Source organism: Augochlora pura, chromosome 7 (genome assembly GCF_028453695.1).
Source record: "Augochlora pura isolate Apur16 chromosome 7, APUR_v2.2.1, whole genome shotgun sequence".
Taxonomy (NCBI): Eukaryota; Metazoa; Arthropoda; class Insecta; order Hymenoptera; family Halictidae; genus Augochlora; species Augochlora pura.
The window spans coordinates 32,840,558-32,860,550 of NC_135778.1; the positions used below are offsets into that span (position 1 = coordinate 32,840,558).

Sequence of the window (19,993 nt, forward strand, 5' to 3'; positions counted from 1 at the left end):
GACGTGTTTTATAGTTAGATCGAGCGTCACCGGTGAAAGTAAACGACACGGAGGCCTGGTATATCGCGGCCGTAGCCAGGAATGCCGGAGGAGACACCCTGCTGTCCCGCGATGCCCTATCCTTCTTCTCGCCGGGTCCTTCGGGAAAATTGTCGACAAGGCGACATCGCGTCCGGCTCGAGAACCGCTATTGTTCGACGCGATGAAACCAATTCTAGACGGGTCGTGATGTCGGCCCGCGACGTCACGTCGCGCATCCAGAGACATTCAGGATCTTCCGTGTGTAAATGTCAAGAGGTATTGCGGCAAGTGCGATTACAAGCACGGTTTCTCGGATCGCTCGCTGCCAGCATAGATCCTCGGGCATCTTGCTCTTTCGATACTTGCTGTTCCAAGAAATCGCCGCATCATCGGATCGACAATAGAATTTCTTAAACTGTTGCCTTGGTTTCGGACCATTTTTTGTACGCAACCGTTTTTAATATTCATCTTGTCGCCAGACTTTTGGTGAATAATTTTTAATATGTTCGACCAGGATGCTTGGATCGTACAAGGATATAGCGCGGAGATCACGAGTCCAAGATCTCTGTTCAAGGACCGATCGATGCGAGACCAGAACCGTCGGCGAAACTGGTGTTGCCACCTCTCGGCATCGTCCAGCAGCGACCAAGATGGTCCTGCACACTGTCTTCTTACCTTATGAACAAGAATGAACAACAATTGAGAGCTAAGGATGAAAGTATTGCATTTTTTTGGCACATGTACACTATATACGTCAAGTTGATATCATTTTTGTCGGAAACCAGAGAAGAATGATCGCATTTCTTATCGCATAATTTCTATGATAGAGATGCCAGTAACTTTGAACAATTTGTAAGTGTAGTTGAAACTTGGACAAATGAATTTGAAAAGTTTCATAAATGTACCACTTTCTTTTTCAGTTTATTCGAGGAAAATTGTCAAAGTGTAAACTTGGGATAGATACGAAAAAAAGAGCTGTTCTGAGGGTCCAATACATGCAGCATTAAATGTCTAGCGATTTAAACATATTTGTGTTAATATTCTAATAAAATGTGGCATTCTAAAAATTTTCTATAAATCTGTAAAATTTTGAGTGTCTGTTCCCGCCATGACTCGATTTGATCTGCTTTAAGTGACTAATACTTATAATATTGTAGATCAATCAGTATACAAATTTTCAGTCGAATATATCTCGATGATGCCATAACACCTGATCACTTCGAATGCCAAATGTGATCCTTCACGACCCTCTCCTCCGTATTAGGATATTACTCGTAGCTTTGTACATGAAGCGATGCATAAATAACGCTAAATATTGTGATGATATCACAGCACTTGATCATTTTGAATGATTGATGTGACTCGACCCGATCCAACCGGACCCATTCTGCAAGACTAGTCCCCTAACTTCGCCTATCAAGGACGTAGAAATCTTTTAAATCCAATATACAACCGATACCATTGTACCTGACCATTTTGAATGCTGAATTGACCCGACCTGGCCCGCTCTAAAAAACCAATCCACATAACTTTGCATATCAGGCGACGTAAAAATGTTTCAAATTCAATATCCCACTAATACCATTACACACGACTATTTCGAATGGTCGATGTGACCCGACCCGACCCGACCCGTCGCAAGTGTCAAGCAACCCTATCTCCGATTCCTTCTCTACCACAAGACGTCCACGTTAAAAATCTCGTTGTATCGCGACAGAGGATTGAAATGGGCCTCCGAGAGGTCCCGAATCGGTCCGACAGGCCCCGATCTCGCCGATACACCCGCCCACAGAAGTGGCAGAGGTTCAGCAGAGCCGCGTGCACCGATCAGTAGCGCCATCCAGCTCCACGATCTCCGGCGAGGAACTAACGGAGCCGCGGAGTCTGTCTGTCACTTGTTGCATCGCCGTCGTCGGCCTGACGTTTCGCTCGTCTCGGCTCCAGGCCCGGCGCGTGTGCTGCTCGCACCGGTCCGCGTTCTTCCGGTTTCCTTGCTCTCGCGTCTCTCTCTCTCTCTCTCTCTCTCTCTATCTATCTCTCTCTCTCTCTCTCTCTCTATCTATCTCTCCTTACGGTCGCTCTCTCGCGAGACGAACGCCGATAGTGAAACGGTGTTCACGTGAATCCAGTTCCTTTTTATCTTGGCATACAGTGTGTGGTTTTGTGGGTGTATTGTTCCATCGAGTCTGCAGACGAGTCCTACGAGGTCCAGCGGCGTCTTTGACGGTACTACGCTTATCATGGTGAGTAATTTAATGGAGACAGATTCGGAGTCGTTCCCTCGCCGAGACGCTCGATTTTTTTTGTTTCGAGTCGGCAGATTCCTCCGCGTTGATCTGATCCTTCTGTGCAAGGATAGTGTACAGTGCCCCACAAAAGCATCTCGGATTTAAAGCGGTCGCTGGAGGATTCAGTTCGCCTTGTACGTTAGGATTATTGAATGAGATTCAGTTTTTGACGAATAGAAATAGGATAAGAATTGTTAGAACGAAGGTAGTTGCAATAGAAATAGAATAGAAATAGTTAGAATTAAAATAGAATAAGAATGGTTAGAATAAACATACTAGAATAAAAATAAAACCAGAACACGTAGTATAAAAATATTTAGAACAAACGTTATTATCATTTAGAAGGCTAATTGTTATTATCACAAATTGATGGGAAATTGTTGCTTCTAAGTTTTGAATTTCTACGTATATAAAAAGTATTACATTTCCATAGGATTTTCTATAGAATTCGGGCTTGTGAACTTGTTGGTCACAGTGTAGAGGAGCGTCTAACTTATCTCGAAGATACAGCCAGAAAATTTACTTTTCGATTACGGGCCTGGCTGTGTAGGAATTTTCACGGGGTTTTCCAGGAAGGGAACAACGGCCGTCGTTATCTGCAGTCGATTCAAAGTTTGCACGGTCCTTTGTTTCCTGGTCTGGACTCCGCGAACTCGATGAACGACGCCGGCCACTAACGCTCGTTTCTCTCTCTCTCTCTCTCTCTCTATCTTTTTCTCTCTCTCCTCGTCTCTCGTTCTCACTCCGCCTCCTGGAAACCAGTTTCCAGCTGTCAGCGTCCAGTTTCTCGCACATACGCGCACCTATGCAACCGTTTCTGCGACCCGACGCGACCTCCCCCCTCCCGATGCTCGATCCTTGCGATCGTCTCGATCATTTTTCGCAGCAGCAAATAGCTCGGGAATTTTTTTGACGAGTAGTGGGGAAATTAGATAAAATAGTATTTTACTCAATGATATTTAAATGGAAGAAAAATTTTTATTTAACAATTTATATTAGAGATTTATTTTTGAATGTCAAAGTTCATTTTTTAATATTATGAAGGATATTTAAATCAAATAAAAATTTCTGTTAAATTAGAGTGCGCTTTTAAGGCGCACATTTTTCCGAAATGATCAGATTCATTTTAAGAAGTTAAAATGTAGATTTATTTTTTAATATAAAGGTTCATATCGAATATTATTGAAGTATATGTAGATAAAGCGAAAAGCTCCATCGTTTTGCAATGCGTTTTGCAATGACGAAGAGTTGAGATTCGTAACTGAATATGGACATTTTTATGAATCCTTGGCAATCAGGGTTACAACCATGTTTGGCCGAGATCGGCAGGTCCCGCGTCGATATCGAAGGAAACATGGCGGCAGGAAGGAGGAGCTCGTCGCTTCGACCGAAATAATTTTCTCTCCCTAACGAAAGTCGAAGGGCGCGTCACGACCGAAATAGTCGAGAGAGACCTAAACAGAGACGGACTCCCGCCGAACACGCTTTACGTCCCCGTGTATTCATTCATGCAGCCGCCTTCAGAATAGGTGTCCGGCCCCGGCATTGTGACCGTCGGAGTAGGACGGACAGCCATTCTGAGAACGCGCGTGGAAGCAGGACAGGCAGGAAGAACGAAGAAAAAAAAGGGAGAAGCAGGCACGATTCAAGCGTATCCGGGCTTAAATTCGTCGCGTCGTGTTTACTATGAAACTTTTCTGTCCTTGAGCCCCCATTTTCTCCTAGTTTTCCGGGCCAGGAAGACTTTGTCGGCATTTCTTGGAAATGGGCTCACGCGAGACCCCGGTTTTCGTGGAAACTGGGCTGAATTATGGTGTTCATCATGCTCTACAATGCTCCTATACATTTTTCAGTTGTCGATATTTATTTTTTAGGGGTGGAATTACCGCCTGAAGTTATGGAGTGTAGAAAAGATATTTTGATCATTTTTGGGAGAAGTTAGAATTGTAAAAATTTGATAAAGAGAATATTTTTGACTTTAGAGACGTGTAGACATTTTTAAAAACTGTGGAGTGCCATTTTAGCCATTTTTTATTAGGATAGAATCGACTTCTGATCTTCGGGTGTGCATGTATTGTATGAGATATAATAGATAAAATTCACCCTCCTAATTAACCCTTAGGGCTCTATGGATGCATATATGCGTTTGACGAAAGTCGCCGTTGTGGCCCTATTTAGAGTCCTAAGGTATTTAAAGCCCTAAGTGTTAAAGGGTGCGGGTACTGTTTTAATCAATTTTAGGAAAATCATAGGTGTTGGAAAAAGTGATAAAAAATTGTTAAAATGGATATCCTTGAATTTTACAGTGTATTCATATTTCTCTAAATTGTGGAGTATCTTTTTGACCATTCTTGGTTGGGTAAGACAGCCATGAATATCTCGATTCTTGAAGGAATCCGGCATTAGGATGATCCATGGTCCTCCAGGGACAGGAATGCAGCAGATGTTGGCAGGCAAGGCCCCGTACCAGGTCGAATCCTATGGGGCCAAAAACTGCACCGCCAGTGGCACTCGGGGCCATTGTTCCGTTGCAGGTAGCCGCGCGTTGCCTGCGTTTCTCTGCACCTTGAGGAATTTACGAGCCTTTTAGGCTTCGAACTTTCCTCGACACGTTGCATCCCCTTCTTCTGGGAATAATTTAGCGATGCTGAAAATTATTGGAGGCGTCCGCAGTATCGAACTTTTCCCCCCCATCAACGTGGTCCGAAACTCGTGCCACTGAGCACGAACGAATGCATCGCAATCTAAATTATATGTCTGCAGCGAAATCTACAATTCAACTGATAAAATTAAGAAATGAAAGTTTTAAATACCCGATTATTTGGTAGCGCAATTTTATTCGCGATGACGCATCACAAAATAAATAGTCAAAATTATACACGGTGCTCTGAAGACTAAGGTTTAATAGTTAAAATAAAGAATTAAATTGTTGAGTAATCAAAAACGTTTGATTAATTAAAAAGTTGTTCAGCCCAATGGTCAGATCCATTACGTAAATGAATGCATAAAGTGTAGCTGAAAATATTGCAGAGCACGGAAAACTGATATTTACGAACGGATTTTGCTTCGATTCATTTTCGTGTTCGATTTTGCCATTAATATTCGGTTTAATTAATCGACAGGACAAGGTGAGATTTCTTTCGGTGCCGATCTCGTTAGATCCGGCAATAACGGTGTAAATATGCATGAACTTCCGCAGCTTGTCTCTGTGAGGAAATCTGCAATTATAATGCATATTTGATTCATAGTAGCATTTTAATGAAAATGGTAATTCGCGAACGGCCCGTAAGGACAATAACGATCGCCGTGTTAAAAACCAATTTGAGCCTCGTACGGCGAGAGCACACGTTCGACCAATGTTTAACGGCCGGTTAACTGGGTCTTTTACAATGTTAAAACCGACTATAATTAAATATCCGAACTGCCGCACAGCCGTCGAGAGTAAAAGCGGCAGGTTCGTGTACGGTTTTCCAATCGGGAACGTGGAATCCAAGGAACCCTGGCCGCTCGCAGCCGTCCTTCGACGGTCCAGTTCCCATTCTTTTTTTTTCAGTACTGTTTTTATAGCCCTTGTTTTTGATCGGCGATCGAAATTATACACGACGCTGTGTCACAACGCCGATATTCTTTCGCGTTGCACAACCACCCGCTCGCCTTGCATACCCGAAACAACCGGTCGATGGTTTGCACAATCTACGCGGTGACCGAAATCGTTTTCCCGACTTGGATGCGTTGTTTATCGACAATTTATTCGACCAGTTTTTGTTTTAGCGAAATGGACGGTCGCATTGAAAACATCGGAATTTAATTTGGAATTATTATTTTAATAGTTTGAAAATATTGTACCAAGGATCCATTTTTGAATTAAAATTTTTATTCTCGAAATATTTTTACAATCTATGGAAAGTCCTCGGTGCCAGTGTGCGTCAGGTGCATCGATGCAGTTTAGGGGGTGTATGCGGTTATTGTATTCAAAGGGGACAAAAGTTGGCGAACGAGGCAAGATCGAATTTTCGCCGAGGTCTTCGATAGATTGATCCTCGAGACCCGCTCGAGATTACTTCTGACTCTCTTCTTAACCCTTCTTGCGCACAATAACCACTATTGTTGCAGTAAATGCATTATGTCAGAAATAAGAATTCCATGCGAATAAAACGTAGAATATAGTCGGCGGAGAATTTATACTAGTTCTGAGAATTTATAAATGTTCTCAAGGCCGCAGGATAATTTTAGTGAAACTATGTACATTTCATAATTAATCGAAAGAACCGTACGCTTCAGGTACCATAATTCGCGATATCTTTATTTAACTTTCACCGCGAGGAATCTTTTAATGAACGAAGGAAACTTCACTGTTGGTCTAGTTCCCATTAAATTTACTATGAAAATACGAAACTGCATTAAAGACCTGGAGTAGTCTGGTCGCGGGAATGCAAGAAATGCATTCCGTAGGAATCTAAGCGACTCGAGCAATTTTCTACCTTCCAACGATTTAGGTTAAGTATCCTCCTGGACAATAATTAACTTGATTTATAAATAATTAACTTATTAATGATTAAAAATAAAGTTAAAATAACCGACACAATTCTAAATTACAGGCTATCACAAAATATGAAAATAACTTACATCGAAATCTTGAACACATTCCGTGCCACGTGTAACACTGGTGGTACACGCTTAAATAGTTACTCAATGCGTTAAAAAAATATTTTACGACAAGTAAGAATCCGTGAAATAATTTCCACTAAAAGAATAGATCCATAACAAGTCTGCTTCATAATTATACCGACTATAATTGATAAATAAATAATATATTGATTTTTAAAGCTTCTATTGACCAGGATGAAAAGTCGACTAAATACAGCTCGGCACGGAACGTGTTAATTGACATTAACCAATAACATGAAACATAAAAATCCACAACAATTAACAATTACTACAACAACAAAAATTACGAAATATATTAAATCATAAAGACAATGTTCAATGGAAATGGAAGGGAAGGTATATGAGATAAGTGTGTGAATGTGAATGTATTGTATAATGAATGAAAGGTTAAGATAGCAATGCAGAGTTAGGTTTTTGTAAACCAAGTCCTATTTCTTGGCCGAGAGGCTGAAAATAAATATTATATATCATAAAGACAATGTACAAAAGCATCTCGAATTCACTTTGCTCAAGAACCTAAAATTCTAGAATTAAATCTCTCAAATTAAATCAAACTAATAAAATCAAGAGTAATAAACTAATTAACAAATTACCGACGATATCACGTTAACATACATTCCACAGAGAACACGACTCACTAAACGCATCAAGTATATCGACCCAAAATCGAGGGACTTGAAAAAAAAATTCTTCTTATCACCTCCGAGTCTCACCTGTGTGCAGGCACACCCACAATCCCAACAGCCCAGGGACGATCATTCAGCATTTGTTATCAGTAAAAAGGTCGAATGGGGACCAAACAGTGCATTCTCAGAATCGAATTGCTTCATGTAGGGTCTGAGAACCGCTGTGAACTGATAGTGGGATGCGTCACGAGCAAACACGCGTACCTGCGGTTCTCGTTATCAGCCGTGGAACACGGCTGGAGCAGCTCGAGCCGCGGCTTGGGCTTCAGTCCAGCCGAGGAGCAAACCCGTCTCTCTCGTCTCTCTTCGCTCTCGTGATTGCTTCGAGTCTGTTCTCCTTTGTTCGGCCTCCTTCGCCTTTCTCCCTTCCGGCTCATCTGCCCGGACCCCCTCTCTCCCTTTCTCCCTCCTTCTGTCTCTCTTCCTCTCTATTTTTCTCTCACTGTCTTTGCGTCTCTCTTTTCTACCTTTCTCTTTGAGTCTCTCTGTCTCTCTACTTCTGATTCGGTCTGTTTGTGCCTCTCCTCTTCTCTCTTTGGGTCTGTGTTTATGCCTCTCCTTTCTTCTCTTTGGATCTGTGTTTATGCCTCTCTTTAAGCCTCTGTGCCTCTCCTTTTCTCCTTTTGGATCTCTGTGTCTCTCTTCTTCTCCCTTTCACGTTTTCAATCTTTTTCTCTCTCCCTTCATTCTCGAAAACATCAACAGACTCCCAGTTCTCCTTCATCCTCCCCTACCTTCCCTGCCCCTCTCTGTCCCTCTCAGTCCACTTGTTTATTCACTTTGCACCTCTCTTTCTCCGATTCTCTCTCTCTCTCTCTCTTTTTCCCGGTGTTTCATCTCGTCTATCCTGCTCTCCAGCAGTCACTCGCTCGTTCCCTGAGTCACTCACTCCGTCCTTCGTCTCAATTCCTCGTCGCTCCTCACTTCTTTGCTCTTCTTCCACCTTTTCCTTGATCGCTGGCTTTCCATTCCTCCTCGTCGCACTACCGCTGTGCCCTCTGCCCCCCCCCCCCCCGTACCGGCTCACCGGCTCGCTCCGTCTTTCATTTTCATTTCTTCCGCTATCTCCTTTACTGCTTCATATTTTTGCCAATTCAGTTTGCAACGTATTGCCCCGGCCTTTTATTCCCTCTTTTATTTCCTGTTCTTCGTTTCGCTCCGTGTCCCTGCTCATCTCCCTCCTTATTGGCTCGTCATACCCCGGCACTATCCCCATTTTATTTTCATTTCTTTCCGCGTCTTTAACTGCCCCGTATTTTTTGCCAATTTAGTTTGCATCAAGTTTCTCCTATTACCGTCCTCTCTTCCACTCTACCCTCTCTATCTTTCACTGTCTCCATATATTTTTCCTCTGTTTCCCTCTCTCTATTTCAATCTTTCCCATCACTATTAACTGCACTGTATTTTTGTTGATTCCGTTCCTAAAATGTTGCTTTAATTTTTTCTCCCTTTTTCCACTCTGCTTCTTTTATCTTTCTCTTACTCTTTGCATTTCTCTGCCTCTTATATGCCCTGCCTCTTTCTCTTTACTTTAATCTCTTTCACCTCTTAATTGTATTACATTTTTGAAGATTCATTTTACGACTCATTGTTTCAATTGCTCTCTCTCTCTCTCTCTCTCTCTGTTCTCTCACGCTTTATCGTTTTTTTCTTTCTTTCACTCATTGCACTCTCTCTCCCACTCTTAGCATATCTTTCCCTCTCTATCTCCCAGTCCCTCTCTCAGCGTCCCCCTCTTTCCCCCCTCGAGAAGAATTAATTTCTTCTGGCGAGCGCCGATCTGTCCCGCGCCGGCGAAGTCTTCGATGCTAGTCGGTGCCCGGTGCCGATCGGCACGGAACGATTGACGATCGACGATCCAGAAGACACCACGTGGTGCGACGCTGTGGTTCCTACTAGTCGCGGCTCGCCGGTCCTTTCGCGTAACACGTATTTATCCGTCGTTGTGGCACTTGACCGAATATGCTGGTGACGCCGTGAGTGTTTTGGATCGATCACGACAATGGATCACGACGGGATCGTTACTGCTACGATCCTGCCATCCTGACCGCGATTAGGCGAACAGGTGACTGTTCCACTGATCCTGGGACCACAGCTGTCTTCGATCTTTTCGCACTTATTGTCCCTGGTGAGTAGATCGGCGCTCTTTTTCTCTGATGTGCAAGAATATTGATCCATGCTATCTGTGGATCGATGTCTATAGATCATTGGGCTTTTCTAGTAAGGGCACAGGAATTGATTTAGCACGATTCACGAGACTGCGGGTGTTGTCAAGGCTCGCAGATGCACTTGCAAATGCAGTTATTCGAAGATCGAGTTGCCAGGATGATTTTTCTCTTTGAAGCGATAAGAAAATTAATCTATATAGATCTATATGTTTGGATTATTTAGTGGAGGCACATATAGTGATTCTGCACGATTCAAATGTGCTTTTTAAACTGTCTAGTAGATATAGAGAGTGATTTTGCACGATTCTCAAAGTCCCAGAATTCGTCAAGGTTTTAAGACACCTTCCCAAGTGCAGTTTACGCGCATGTATTTTATGCGCACATTATTTGCACATTAACAAAACAATTGTCAACACTACACATAGTTCTAGAGAAAATTATTCTCTCGGTGATCATCAATATTTTTAGAATAATATTATATCATAATCGCACTAAATCGAAGTCAAAGGTAAAATGAATTCTTCCTCGTTGCAAAAATCATGTCCGCTCGCATCAATACCGAAAATAAAAAATCGCTGCCGTCGCCACCGTCGATCCAACAGAAAGTTCATCGGCAGTATCGTAAAAACTCTTGAGTCTGTTTCGCATAAAAACTCCGTGGAATGACACGTTAATGATAAGCCAGGCGCGATCATGTTTTTTTTCTGTTTCGCCGGTTTCGTAACGCTCGCGCGCGGAATGTCCTCGGTTACGTAACTCGGCGACGTCCGGCGCTGCAGGATGCACTCGCGAGCCGAAAACCAGAAAGAGAGGTACAGAGGGCGAAAGGGAGAGAGAACGACGAGGAGACCGGCAGACGGTGCATCCTGCAGACCGACGGTCGGCAACCGGCAAAGCGAGCAGCGACCCGCGATAATATCGGATGACGATAATGGGATAACGAGGCCGGCGATAATTAGCAGCGGTACCGGTGCCCGCCGAGCCCACCGACCCTGTCGATCGTTAACTCGGGATTATTAACGTCCATCCTCTCCCACCCTACGCTCCCTGCATCCTCTTATCCTCGTTCTCCAGCCGTCGTATTCTTATTCGGTCTATTACGAGCTACCAAGCAGCTAGAATCCAGGAAGAGGATTTCAAGAGAAGAAAATAAACACAGGGAGCCGGGGGCCGTCATTTTTAGCGTCTGCACAAGGACTTCCTGGTTTTGACCCTTTGTAAATACCTTTGAACTTGCTCGCTCGTGACTTCGCGAAGAGTTGAGGGGTCTTTGAGGGCTGGTTTCGTCTCGCGAATGGGATTGGTGTCTCGAGGATTGGGTGTACTTTTTGTGAGCACGGAATTTCCTGGAAGGGTTCGACAAATTTTGATGACTGCACAGAGAGTTAAAAAAAATTTGTGAACCTTTTTACAGGAATCTGCGAGCTCTGATTGTCTCTGAAAAGGGTATGAACGAACCTGGTAGCTGCTAAGAGGGTCTTTGGGATCTGAATAGTAGTTGAAGGTGTGCCACAAATTCTGGCAGCTTCTGGGAGCGTCTTAAAAATTATATTACTTTCTAAGTGCGATTCACAAGCTTGGTTTTAAAAAGATCCAACTGGACCTGATAGTTTTTCAGAGACTAACCAGATTTTTGGTGACTACATAGAGATTTCCAAGAATTCTTGAATCTACTAAAAGGGATCTGTGAGCTCACTTAGTTCCCGAAAAGTTTCTAAATCTTCCTGGTGCCTTCTAAGATAGTTTTGGAAATCCTGACAGCATCTGAAATATTTCCAAAAATTCTGACACCTGCTAGAAGTGTTACAAAAATGGCGTTACCTACCGAAAGTTTCTAAAACCACTAGTATTCCCCAAAATAATCGCAAATAAATTCAGTAGCTTTTGAAACGGTTCTGAGGACCCTAATAACTTTTTAGAGGATTTTGGGAGTTCCGATAAATTTTGGAGGGGTCCTAGGAGACTGTATTTCTCTCAGTATTCTGAAGCACGCAGGTATTGCACGCGACCATTTATGTAACAATACACGAAGCGTGCCGCGTATTACTGTTACAGGTCGGTTCCGCTTCATTCGTGGCGCGCGTCGAAAAATCGGTCTCCCGCGAGGACAGTGAGGAGTGGGGCCCTCAAAGCGGAACGAGGGACGCGAGGGAAACGCAATATTCGCTCGGTGAAATGAACACCTCTCGGTGTTGACTTACGACGATTAGGGAAAAAATACGCGCTGCCCGCGTCGATTACGCAAGCGAAGTGCTTGTAACGGAGCCTGACGTAACGCCGGCACTACGTTCAATTTCTGAAACGCCCTGTACGCGTCAGTAGTAAAAATAATACCACTTCCTTGTTGCGAACTGGTACACCGGGGTTGCTCTGTTGGAAAATATTGTCGTACGCGCCGTACACAATTTCCTGGCACGATGCACGATCAAATTTGAGACACACTGTACACTGTACAGAAGGAAACATTTTATATTCAATTCGCTATATTCAGTAGATTTCATTGCTATTTAAAAGAGACGCGATTGCATTTTCACGATACAAAATTTCCAACTAGTTGTCACACTTGAATTCGAAAAGCCTTATTCACGCTCGAAATAAATATATTTCTTTTCAATGGAGTTGTCGACGTTGCCCAGACTATTTTTCTATAATGTCCGGCCTGGGAACGCTTCGATGGTTTATCGGTAAATTTCTGATACCTGGATTATGGTCCGGCCTGTAGGAAATGTAAACGGCGCATAAAAGAGCTCTGCATCGGGATCAAAAACGACTAGAGCGTCGAACGGTTCGCGGGGGCCGACCGCGGAGGGAATTGGTTACGGTCGTTGCTCCTGGCAGCTTCGCCGCATCGGTTCTTCCGCTTCGAAGACGACGACCACCGGTTCAAGACCCCCTCGTTCGGTTTGTCGAGTTTCGAGGGCTCCGTGTAAACGACCGAAACCGGGGATTCGTCAGCGCCGAAACGCGGCGCGATCCGTCGCCGACGGGGTCTCCCATGGAACCGGAGACTGCGACATTCTTTCGAGAACGGGGCACGAGTCACGTAATGTAGAAGCCGAGATGGCCGTGGGCACGCACGCACGCCTCCAAGATCGGTTTCTCGTAATCACGGTAACAAGACACCCACGACCGAAACCGCGGCTGACATTATCCTGGCGCCTGCACGGCGTCATCCGGCAATCGTCATCGTCAATTGTCGGATTCGATCGATATCCCATCGTTTTAATGATGGTCCATTAACGCACGCTAATGAACAACTCGGCGGGCGACATTTTACGTCATGTTTCAACTATGATTAACTTGGAAATCTAGATACAAAAAATTGAAATGTGTACGTAACCTATTAGGTGTAACAGGACCAGGGTCCTCTATCAAAATAGCTGTGAACATCTGGCCGATTATCTGGCAAATCAGGAAACCGAAAATTTGGAAAAAAAACTCATACACTGTTATCGCTTTGGCACACACTAGAGACTTTGTTCAGAATCTATGGTTCAATATTTTAGTCATAAAAAGATCAGATGCACACTCAGAATCTCTTGCACCAAACGTTGCGGTGCTTCGGCACAGCGATTATGCGTTTGACCTTGGTTCCGACGAATGGTTAGCAAACAGATACGAATATTTTGCAACGACAGAAGGCAATGCCAGTTTATTTTGCATTTCAGGCGTCGTCAGCAATTATCGTGAGATCGAGGAAGCATGGAGGGGACGAAAGAAGTGGCCAATGACGACACCCAGGGATCAGAGACTCCTCAGCAGCCTGGGGAAGCAACAGACCAGCGGGAGAGACTGCGGGTCCTCTCGGTAGACAAGGTCACCGTCGAGAAGTACGTGTTAGAGTCCTCTTCGGGGTCCCGAGAAGTATTCCTAACGAAAAACGAGTCATCTCGAAAACTGTCGATCAAATCCGAGCCGTCGAAAGCAACTCCAACTAAACCAGACCCACCGAAAGCGAGCCATCGTAGCTCTCTCCCCGAAGAGACCTTACTGGAGGACATCCCCAACTCTTCGCCGACTTTGAAGAGTCCGGGAGGCAGCCTGGAGAAGAGAATCAAACCGATCAGGCTGACAAAAAGCCCCTCTATTGGCAGCATCGTGGTCAAGAATAAAATTCCTCCCAAGGTCCCAGCGAAACCAATCCTGAAAACCCCTGTCCTTGAACCTAAATCTCCAGAGAAGTCAAAGGACCCTGAAGAACCCCAAAATTCAACGGACTCGAAGATAGAGGATCTAGACAAGAAGGAAAGGGACGCCAAGGATCGGCTGGAACGAAGCCAGTCGAAGATAGAAGATCTTCAACAGCACCTGAGTACCAGAATCGACGCCACCACGGCGGAGCAGTACAAGAAATTGCTGGAGCTGAGGGCTAGCTGCGGTGTGAAGGTCGTGGTCGACTCGAATGCGAATGAGAAGCCGCTGGCCGAGTTTGATGAAGAGTTCCTGCGCAGACAAAGCCTGGACAAGCAGCTGAGGATCGAGGAACAGGACTTAGGTCTCGAAGAAGTGGAATCAGACACCCAGAAAAGGCCTAGCTACTCAAAGAAGGTCTCCGAAGTCGAGAAGCGTTGGTCGGGCGAGTTCCTAGAGCGGCGTCGATCCTCTGAGTCCTCAAAGTCCTCATACATAGAGGAGCTAGGCAGCGTCTCTTCAAGGGAGAGTGTCGAAGAGGAGCACAGGACCTTGTTCAGCGAGGGTGCTGATGACCGAGGTTCGATCACCGAGCTAGAGGAGACGCTGACAGTGGTGAGCAGCGACTTGGTTAGCACCGTAGACTCAGACTCTTGCCTGGAGGACAGGATCAAGGCTGTGGACGAGGACATCGAGAGGATCGACGATGAGGAAGACGACGACGACGACGACGTTCACGGACGGAATCAAAACGACAGGTATCAGTGGCGGAAGGATCGGATCCTAGAGTTGATGCAGGACCACAGGATAGCATCTTCGACTGACTCCATCGATCTCTTTATCACCAGGAGCTCACCGGGTAGGGACGGTTACGCGAATTTGATCCGCGAGTTCAGCATGGAGGTCGGTTGCTCGAGGAAGAAGGAGGAGAAGCAGAAGAAGAAGCTGGGCCTGCGTAGACTGTTGCCCGGTTTCTTCTCGCCCAAAGACTCGCGCAAGGACTACAAGAAGAAGGAGGCTAAGGAGAAAAAGAGACAGGACGACAGGCACTTCGCCAGGTATCAGCAGAACGGCAATTACACTCGCTCCCCGGACACCATGAACTTGAACGAGGACATCAAGAGGAATGTCAAGCTGGACAACAGTCTGAATGGGTCAATGATAGAGGAACGCCTTGACGAGATCAAAAGGGAGCTATTCCCCGACCAAGGACCCATCACTAGTACTCCTGATCACTTAGCTAGAGACGATGGGCAAGCCTTGCTGAGGGACAGAGCTGGCCAGCCTAGGTCCTACACCACAGATTCCAGCCTCAGCTCAATAGCTCCGGATGACCGGTGGGCTGAAAGGAACGCTTTGGGGATCTCTCCGGATATCAGGAAGTTCGAGCAGAGACAGAAGCGCGAGGAATTTGGACGAGGACACTTGGAGCGCAAGCACAGTCTTCAAGAGCCTAATCACCATCGGTACTTTTTCCATAGAAACCATGGCCCGTCGGGCAGGATCTCTGCGCCTCCTACTGAACGGTATTTAGTCAGGCCGAGAGCCATTCATCCAGTAGATAGACCACTGCCAGCAATTCCCCACTCGAGGACTGACCTGTACGAGAACTACCTCGAAGAGAACAGAGAACCTGATAACATGTACGCCCAGAAGACATTCTCGAACGTTGGACTCTACGAGAATGACAACGCATCAGGGTTGATCCTGAAGTCGGTGTCTGCCCAGGTGAAAATCACCAGGCAGCCTATCGTGAATCCGAATAACCGCACTCCGGTAGCCAGATCGCCTAAGTATCCTTCTCCAGGGTCTAGCCAGAAGTCCGGAGACTATGCTGACTCCAGCTGCACGCCCAACTCCAGCCAGAAGAGCGAATTCTCGCCCTCCAGCTCCAAAAGCGGCGAATACTATCTCCAGTCTCCTGGTAACTCGCCGACGAACACGAAGGATCTCGACGAACGCGATGGGATTTACGAGAACGAGAAGTCGCCGTCCAGGTCCTCGACCAGATGTATGGACGACAGAATCTACGACGTGACGCCATCATCGCCTGGACCCTCGACACCTACCAATCAGGAGAGGTCTTCCGAAACTACAGGCCTTAGTCCCTCGAAAAGCTCTCAGAATGGGGATAGGACTCAGCGATTGGAAGGGAGGTCTTTCGACCCTTCTCCAGGTTCAGGACCTTGTTCTCCAGGTGGACAGGCCAAGGTCAGAACACAGCCAGCTCCCAGAAGAGCGCAGCCTAACGATCAGATCCTGATAGCATCTCCCAAAAGGGAACCACCTTACGAATCAAGAATCCCCAGGCCTTCCAATGATCCTAGGGCAACAGTCGACTCTCCAGGATCAGCTAGACTACAGTCTTCCGGACCCATGGATCCGAAACAGGATTACTCACCACCTAGGATGACCTTCACCCAAGGTTCTGTTTCCAGCTTCCCCGCAGAGATGCCTCGACCACAGCCAGTTTACGTACAAAGGAGTAACGTAAGTCCACCGGGAGATTACAGAGCTGGTCTTCAGAAGAACGAGGAGGACAGGGTAGCCTGGGTCCAGGGTAGGACCACTTCTCCCACTCCTGCACCTAGACAAGAGCGGAGTCCTCAACGAAGTCAGGTCCCGGAGAAGACCAACCGCTTGGATCTGCAAGTAGAAGTTCAAAGACAGCCTCAGCAAGTCCAGAAACCCAAGAACTCGCCTGGTCAGGTGAAAGTCAAGGTCGCCAGTCCTGGCCAGAGGGAGTCCTGCTCCCCTGATCAGCAGCGCCGGCCGGACGAGGTCCTGTACGTCCAGCGAGTGCCAGAGCCAGTGTACGCACAACGTGGAGCGACTTCCCCGTCGAAGCAAGAGACTAGGCAGCACCTGGAAGCGTTCTACTGGCAGCAGAAGGCTCTAGAGGCTCAAAGGAAATCAGTTACTTCGCCGACTGCGTCCAATCTCCGGCAGATCGGGAGGAAGATCGACTTGCCTGAGGTGAGAGAGGCTGTGTACTGGCAGCAGCTGAAGAAGCTGGACGAGGAGCAGCAGAGGAGGATCTACGAGCAGAACATGGCCGAAGAGGTAGTCCACAGAGCCAAGAGCCCAGCCAGGCCTAGGCAAGGCACTCTCCGAGCTCCTGCTGTCTGTGGAGAGCCTAATACTTGGCAGGAGAGCATGAAAAGGGGAAAATGCGTTGTCAGTGGGAAGCCGCCGCTCATGCAGGGCCAAAAAGGGCCTAATCAGCCGGTGCTTATAGTCAGGCCGCAGCAGGCGATCAGGGACCGCAGGGAGCTGCAGGCCAAGCCTTTGGACCCTGACAGACTAGAAGCTCAAAGGTCCAAGAGCGCTTCACCCCATTTCCATAGAGGCAACGAGCCCCAGAGGAAGCCTGAAGCTGCGGGCTACGAGGAGTCCAACGATCCTGATGCTAAGGTTCCTCATCCGATATTCAAAAGAGGGAGCCTCATCAGCGGCGAGTCCGTGGAGTATGGGACCACTGGCGGCGCCAAGAGGGTCAGTTTCTCTAATCAGTCTTCCGTGGGCCAGGATCTAGCTGCCGGAAGCTGGCCTACCAAACACGGCACTGCTCCTGAACCCCCTACCAGGAGACATCGCAGCGAAGATAGCACTTCGGACACGGATTCCGTGTTCTCTCATCATGAACGCCGCGAACAGGCACACTGCGCTGAATCCGAGTACGACGCTGATAGACCTCTGCCTCCTCTGCCCAAGGATTCAAGCTCCAAAGCACCTGGCGCTGTCAGGAGCAACGTTTTTGGAGATCCCAGGTGGCAGGATCCTCGCATGGCTACCAGTCCTCCCGGCGCTGACCCCATGCGACTACCTCGTCAGAAGGGTGAGTTGTAATTTATGTTTGTTGGTAGTGGCGCTGGTGGAGTCTTTTGTGATCCATTGGCAGGATTTTCTATGGACTGCTTGTGGTGGTTGGGGTTGATGCAATAAATGTGTCAATGATGATTTAGCCTTCGTTTAAAGGCCGGTAGAATAACGCGAAAAAATTTCAGGGCAAAAATATTTATACGTATCGAAAACGGAGGGTTTCCAATTTAAAATAAGCTAAGACACTCTGTCGTGCGAATTCTTTTCGAGAAGTTATGGTACTTTGAAAATCGTTAATTTTTCGCGCTACATTTAGTGAGCTTGTAAATCATGTTACAAAATGGCGACTTCATACTCTTGATTCAATGTCCATAGATTTGTTTAAAATAATCATAGCTGCGTTTTTTTGGCATTTCACATCTTGAGCGAGCAGCGACTAAAGTCGTTTTTCGCGGATGTTATCGATGGGTTTTTGTGAGGTTTTTACAATGAGATCGGATAGACGTGTTAATATTTATTGGGTTACTCACAGCTATTTAAATTTTCGAAATAGGTAATTTTGACCCAATTTATGATTACTCAGAGTTAAAATTTTTATGATGAGACAGCTAATATGCCCTGAACGCTGCGATTACACCCTTCAAAATAAGCTCAGATACGTGACCCTATGATTTTTTTTTCTAAAGCCGCAATAATTTGAATATTGACAATTTTCAACTTCTAATGAAGCTACCCAAACTGGAGTGTAACAAAGACAGGTTTCATTCAAAGCGCGATAAAATAACAACAAAAAATCGGAGCTCGATGCCTGGCTGAGGTTTCGTTAAAAAGAGGAAGCACCGCTGTTTGAAACGAGTTCAGCCAGGCCGCTGTGAAGTTTTATTCCCACGATCATACGACCCTCCACACATCGCCAAAATCCGAGCGGTTCGACGGTTAATTAGATTTCGCAAACAGCCCCCGCCTTTATATGAAGCAACGTCGTTTGCGGTGTGCTACGAGAACCTGTTAGGTTAGGGCTGATAGGTTCGTGGATCGGGTGTACTATCCGGCTCGATTCGCGGACGCTTCCGGTGGAAAGACTCCTGCAGCTCGTAATTCCAGCTAGACAAGGTGTGAACCGCTCCTCCGCGTATGACTATGCATCTCAATGAGCCTCTTAGGGAGGACCAGGAGCGGCGCAGCACGGCGCGCAGGCACGTCCCGCGAGCACGGGACAAATCTCGTTCTTAGGCCTTAAGCCTCTTCCGCGCTCGAGGAGGACGGGTTCCGTGACATCGAGCGCGACAGACGGGATATTTCGGTGGCCGGGAATCGGCGCCACTTATCCGCGGGACTCCCAACAAATTGGAAAGCAGCGCTTCGAACAGCTCCGACAATCGAACGGGGGTTTCGAACAGACCGCAGCCAACCGTCGCGATCCAAACTGCTCGAGGCAAATGCCCCGGCTAGCCGGGCCGATCAATCGAACGTTCAATCAAATCGCGGCAACTTCGGGAAAGTGCATCGCATCCCAATCAAACTTCGCCAATCCGGCCTCATTAACCCGCTAGCTGGAACAATAAATAACCATCCTGCGGGATCGATATCCATTCCGGCGGAGGTGGTACCCGCTAAAAATCCATCAGCCTCGGTCAACAGGAATCAATCCGAAACACGCTTATCATCTTCGTCAGAATATGGGGGGGGGGGGGGGGGGGGTAGTCCGCAAAACGCCCTCTCCCGCCCCATAAACCACGAACGGCGGTTAGGTCACGGTGTTCGCGTCAAAGAGGTAGTACTTCCGTCTAATGTTTTCGGCGCAGCTAGTGGCAGGCTTCGTTCGACGCCGGGCGAAGGTAGCGCACGGGAAAGAGAAAGAGAAGGGTGTGTGGCGGAGGGGTGGGGGTGTAGCGGAGAGTACGATGCGTTGGGGAGCGAGGGTGGTGGGCGTTCGGGATCGATCTGGGTTCCCGTGACGTCACCGCACTCGCTAGACAGAAACGGGACTAGGAACCACGGTGGTGGGGTGGTCCTCGGGAGCGAGCGAGAGCCGACGGAGAGGGGAAAATAAGGAGGACAAAGGGGGTCGGCCGGCCGGTGTAACGTGTAACGGAGCAAGAAGAGACTGCGGCGGAGGGGAAGGTAGGTGCCGGGAGCCGGGACTCGGGCAGATCCCGGCGACGGCGACTCGGTTCCGCGGGTTTTCGACGGTAGGGGGGGGGGGGGG

The 19,993-nt window shown here is 46.9% G+C and overlaps 1 protein-coding gene across 14 annotated transcripts in view; it reads left to right on the top strand.

Moving 5' to 3' along the window:
* The window catches only part of LOC144473278 (uncharacterized), a 159,281-nt gene that overhangs the window by 38,381 nt on the left and 100,907 nt on the right, over positions 1-19,993 (top strand). For 11 of the 14 annotated variants that reach the window (XM_078187009.1, XM_078187019.1, XM_078187015.1 and 8 more), the window contains exons 1-2: positions 2,098-2,264; positions 13,500-17,800. In XM_078187009.1, the coding sequence (XP_078043135.1) occupies positions 13,534-17,800 (4,267 nt within the window). In that variant the 5' untranslated portion in view covers positions 2,098-2,264; positions 13,500-13,533. Of the gene's footprint in view, positions 1-2,097; positions 2,265-9,495; positions 9,792-13,499; positions 17,801-19,993 lie in introns of those variants that run through there. The other 3 variants (XM_078187014.1, XM_078187013.1, XM_078187012.1) reach the window with 2 other exon arrangements.